The sequence below is a fragment of the Cicer arietinum genome, chromosome 2, assembly GCF_000331145.2.
Source record: "Cicer arietinum cultivar CDC Frontier isolate Library 1 chromosome 2, Cicar.CDCFrontier_v2.0, whole genome shotgun sequence".
Taxonomy (NCBI): Eukaryota; Viridiplantae; Streptophyta; class Magnoliopsida; order Fabales; family Fabaceae; genus Cicer; species Cicer arietinum.
In genome coordinates this window covers 4,542,163-4,547,442 of record NC_021161.2, presented here as the reverse complement: position 1 = coordinate 4,547,442, position 5,280 = coordinate 4,542,163, and the positions used below count along the sequence as shown (strand labels likewise).

Here is a 5,280-nt window from a genome sequence, read left to right as displayed (position 1 = left end):
AGCAGCTGCATCTAATTTGGTATCTTTGGGAGGATATAGGCAATAATGTTGGCACATAAAAATTATGTCAAATATTATAGACACCTACAATGATTAAATATTCCATCAAAAGCAATTTTTATAGTGATAGAAACAAATTATTATTAATCAATTCGGTAATGTTCTATTTGAGTTTGAGCTCTATAAATAAATGTTAAAGAGTAAAAAAGAAAATAAAAATGAAGTTTTGTGTGCTAAATATCAAATTTTAAATAGTTGAATGTACAATTTTTAAAATTATATTTCTGCATTTAATTTGTTCACTAGTGAGCACAAAATTTTAATAATAATGTGATAGTTTTGGAATTTAAAGTGAAAATAAGAAATAAAAACATTAAGTATTTTCTAAAATAGATCTAGAAATCTTAAATTAAAATAAGATCATTAAATATGTTGTCAATCCCCTAATTAATAAAATTCTTTGTGAAAAGTATTAACTTTAAATTGGAAGAGAAGATAAGAGATCAATATTTCATACCACAGCTACAAGAAGTTTCCCTATATTGCCATAGATGTTCTTCCAAGAACCTAGAGACCAAATATGTAATAATGTGAAAAAAGTGAGTTCAAAGTTCAAAGTAAAAAAAAAAAAAAAATAGAGAGAGAGAAGGGTTTGTAAAGGAGATAACACACCTTGATCAATTGATTGCATAATCATTTGTAAATAATTTGCTATCCCTCCAAAAAAATCCAACAAAACCAAACCAATACTCCATCCATCTGTACTTTTTCTCATGAAGTTCATCACTGCCTATATTTACAACCCAATCTATTAATTGAACATTTTTTTTTTAACAAATAACAAATATATTTCAGTTGGCCCAATAAAAAGTAATTGAAATATACAAAATGTGACATAATTTCTCCCACTCCAAAATCACTACATAAGTACCCAAAAAAAATAACATAGGTTTAAATGATGTTAAAATCAATTTATATAATTATTAATTTGTTAAATACATATTCTCTCATAAAATTGTTATACAATTTTTTTTGCTGAATGTTATACATTTTTTTTTTAAGTTTACTTTAATATTCTTAATTAAATATTCATTTGCCTTAGGTAATAATAATTTAATATATTTTTGTAGCTTAATTTAAACCTTTTTAATGCAAAACAATAAAATAAATTGATAAAATAATCCAAATTAGGATAAATCCTTCACCTGGGGAATGTATTTTATAATTGTCAAACCAACTTGGATGCCACTGAAACATGATCAAATTTCAACATAAATTATAACAGTAGTAACAATGGTAAAGTAACAACTCTAATAAAATTTAGGCTTAATTGCACTTTTGGTCCCCCTATTATAGGTGAAAATTGAAATTAATCCCCCCATTTTATTTCTCCCCAGTTTTAGTCCCCAAACAGAATTTGAGTCCAAATCATGATGAGTTGTCATTTTTTTAATGACGTGTCAATAAAAAAGCTGACGTGGCAGACGCTTACGTGGAATAAACTTATTATTATATTATTTCTGATAAAAAATCTAATTTATATTTTTAAAAATCCTTATTATAATTGTTAAAAATCATTATTATAAATAAAATTTAATTGTTAAAATAAAAAAATAAAAAAAAATAAAAAAAACAGCCCCAATTCAACAAAACCCTAAATTAAAATCTGAAGCAGAAACATATGAACATCTGAAGCAGAAGCATATGAACTAGCATGAACCCTAAATCAAAAAACAGCCCCAATTTAACAAAACCATTGCTGACTGTATGGTTTCTAACGGTTACGCAAAAGAATGCGTAAAAGTTTACATCACGGTGAGAAAATCGATTGTTAATGAAGGAATTTATGGACTCGGTTTCGAGGAGCAAAGTTTTTCGAAGGTGAATAAAATGGACTGCTTTATCGTCTTCATCTGCGGCGATTGTTTTCTTCTTTTTATTTAATTGTTTGGCGTCGTTATTGTTTGGACGTTTGGTTCCAGATTTAGTCGGTGGAGGGGAGGCTTCGGCTTGGGGCTTTGATTTGATGGGCTTGGAGGGGAGAGGTTTGAGTTTGGTGTTTGGCTCTGGATCTGATTCGGATTCAGACGAATATGAGGATTTTGGATGGGAGTTTGAAGAAGGGGAGGAGGGTTTTTTGAATTGGGGCTTTTTTTTTTTAATTTAATTTTAACAATTAAATTTTATTTATAATAATGATTTTTAACAATTATAATAAGGATTTTTAAAAATATAAATTATATTTTTTATTAGAAATAATATAATAATAAGTTTATTCCACGTAAGCGTCTGCCACGTCAGCTTTTTATTGACACGTCATTAAAAAAATGATAACTCATCATGATTTGGACTCAAATTCTGTTTGGGGGACTAAAACTGGGGAGAAACAAAATGGGGGGACTAATTTCAATTTTCACCTATAATAAGGGACCAAAAGTGCAATTAAACCTAAAATTTAAGAAATAGAAATTAAACAAATAGAGAACCTAGCAGCATGCCACCAAAGATATAAATTATGCTTGCTGGTGCATTAGTACCATAAAAGAAAGACAACATTAACATATATATATACATACATATATTTTTCATAAACAATTATAAATGTTATGGACCAGATTTTGAATATAAACATACTTGAAGATTGAAATTAGCCAAAGCCAATGATGATGGGGCAAAGCAATGATGACACAAACTCCTGCAGTTAACAAGACAACAAGTACCACTCCTGCAGTCACTTTTGAGAGTTTTTGATTTCCACGCTACACATTAAATTTCCAACTTTTAGGACAATTCTAAAACATCAATAATTGTTTTTTTTTTTTTACAAAATATAAAAATTAATAATAGTGAGAATGTTGGAAGATAAAAAAAGTACTTCATAAACTGCAATTTGGTATAAGGTAACTACTGAAATTAGAACAGCATGGGATGAGAATGCAACATCATTTGATGCCACAGGATTCATCTGAAGAAAAAAAATAAAAAGTGTAATTAGTTCTCTACACGTTATATTAAAATTTAATTAAAAATGGATTTAGCAAATAATAATTAAAAAGAAAGTAGGTAGATGAAAGGATATACACATGTGTATTTGGAAGAGCTTATTCAAATTTTTATTTTGTAACATTAACACATGTATAAGATTTTAGAAGAACTTGCAAAGAAATAAGCTACCAAATGCGAATAAATTGTTTTTAACTTATTTTCATAAATTATTGCTATAAAAAAATATATTTTGTATCGAATAAAAATGTCATTTTATTTAAATGATTTGTTGTTTTAAGCAGTTTTTAGTTTATACAGAATTTACAATCTAATTTTCTCTTTGATTGTATACAAACTATTTTTTATTTTTTTATTTTTCGTAATTAAGCTCATACAAATAAGAGTATTTCGAATTCGAGTTCGAACTCTCATCCTAACATATTAAATGTTTTTGCGGTCTCTAGTTTGACATTTTTAACTGAATGTGTGATCTTGTGTTTGACATCAATATGACACTAACACATTAATTATGTTCTATCAGTTCATTTTTTGAAATGACTACTCATGTTGATGTGTCAGTGTCCTATTTGGTGTGTAATTGTAACAACTTTAATGAAGAGAGAGAAAAAACTCATTTAATTAAAAAATTAACTACCATATCACATCACATGTAGTAGTAATTAATTAAACTAGTAAATAGAGCAAAATTAATTACCTGTTTGTGGCCATATTTATTTGCATATTGCTTATGAACAGAAGAGCTGAAGAACATAGACACATTATAGACCAAATAGAAAATTTGCTTCACCATGTTTAGCACCGCATAATCAAAGTTCAATCCAACAACACTAGGCAATTAAAAAACAAAATTCAATTCAATTCAAATAATAACAACAATAATGAAAAAATTATAATAATAAATATAGCTCATCCCATTGTTATTAGCTAGTTCAACTAACAATTGAAGGGCTGAACATTTTTTTGTTGTGACTCAAATTCAATCTCAGAAATTTTCATTTTATGTGTGTGAGTATATTAGTAGTATTTGTTATTTTTTTCTATAAAAAAAAAATAATAAATACCATCGGAAACTCACACATATAAATACAAAATCTCGTTTGAAATATGATATTCAACTTAACAATACCAGTATTCTACAATTTGAAAACACTAAATTTATAGATGATATTTTTGTTAACCATGAATTGTTTCATCATATAATCTCCAATACATACCTTTTTCTTTGATAGTTCAAAATGACTTGTGGGTAGAAGCTAATAGACCAAGTAATGAATGCAAACCAACCCAAAATTTCATATGACAAATGAATTGGAACCGAATGCCAAGAAGCCATGGAAGAAAACTCTAATATCAATATGCGCTTAGGGTCTTGAGATTTTTAATGTCCTGGACAAATTAAACATTCATAAAATAACTACACTTAGAAATCAAGATCCATATAATTGAATAATTCAAGAAAAATTGAAATCAATCATACCTGGAAAGTGATAGACGTGAAAGAATGAAAAAATATATCCGAGAACACGGCTGAATGCGGCGACGATGCGGCGGCGGAACGACGGGAGAGTGTAATGAATGAAGAGGAGGGTTTTTTTAAGAAGAATGAGTAGAATATAGTGAATCGTAAGGTTTGTAACTCATTGTCCTAGTCTCATGTGTTCTGTTATAACTATTACTACCATTATGCAGGACGGATCCAATATATTATGAGGCCTAGAGCAAAATTATTAGCTAGTATTTTTTCAAAAATTAATAAATAAATTATTAATATTTTTAGCTAATATTTTATTTTTTCAAATTAATGTTACACATTTTCCTGTGTAATTCAAATATATATATATATATATATATATATATATATTGTGTTAATAAATATTATTTTTTTTAGATTTGTAACTGAACTTGCTTTCCCTTTGCCTGTTATTTATCATGTTGCCATATTTGTAGCAACTTATTGTTGAGCTATTTTTTTTTATTTACACTATTTTTAATATTAAATAAATCAACTTTAAATATTTTATATTACTTTTAAGTTAATTTTTTTCTTTATACATATATTTAAAAAAATTAAAAATAAAATGGTTTTTTACAACCACCTTAATTTGATAAGATGGTTTTTTACAACCACCTTAATTTGATATGTAGAATTTATTATTCATCATTCTTGATGTATTAAATTAAGTATAATTTTTTTGAGTCATTTATATCGTATAAGAATGAATATTATGTATCTATTATATTTTAAATAACTGCATATATTTATGTAATGTTCCA

At 26.9% G+C, this 5,280-nt stretch overlaps 1 protein-coding gene across 1 annotated transcript in view; it reads right to left on the bottom strand.

Annotated features, from left to right (window-relative positions):
- LOC101507647 (cystinosin homolog) overlaps positions 1–2,965 on the bottom strand; it is a 3,128-nt gene extending 163 nt beyond the window's left edge. The window contains exons 1-6 of the mRNA XM_012712690.3: positions 2,876–2,965; positions 2,635–2,759; positions 1,206–1,248; positions 673–790; positions 518–567; positions 4–84 (exon numbers count right to left, since the gene is read on the bottom strand). Coding sequence (XP_012568144.2) covers positions 4–84; positions 518–567; positions 673–790; positions 1,206–1,248; positions 2,635–2,759; positions 2,876–2,965 — 507 coding nt within the window. The remainder of the gene's footprint in view (positions 1–3; positions 85–517; positions 568–672; positions 791–1,205; positions 1,249–2,634; positions 2,760–2,875) is intronic.
- Positions 2,966–5,280: the final 2,315 nt, after the last annotated feature.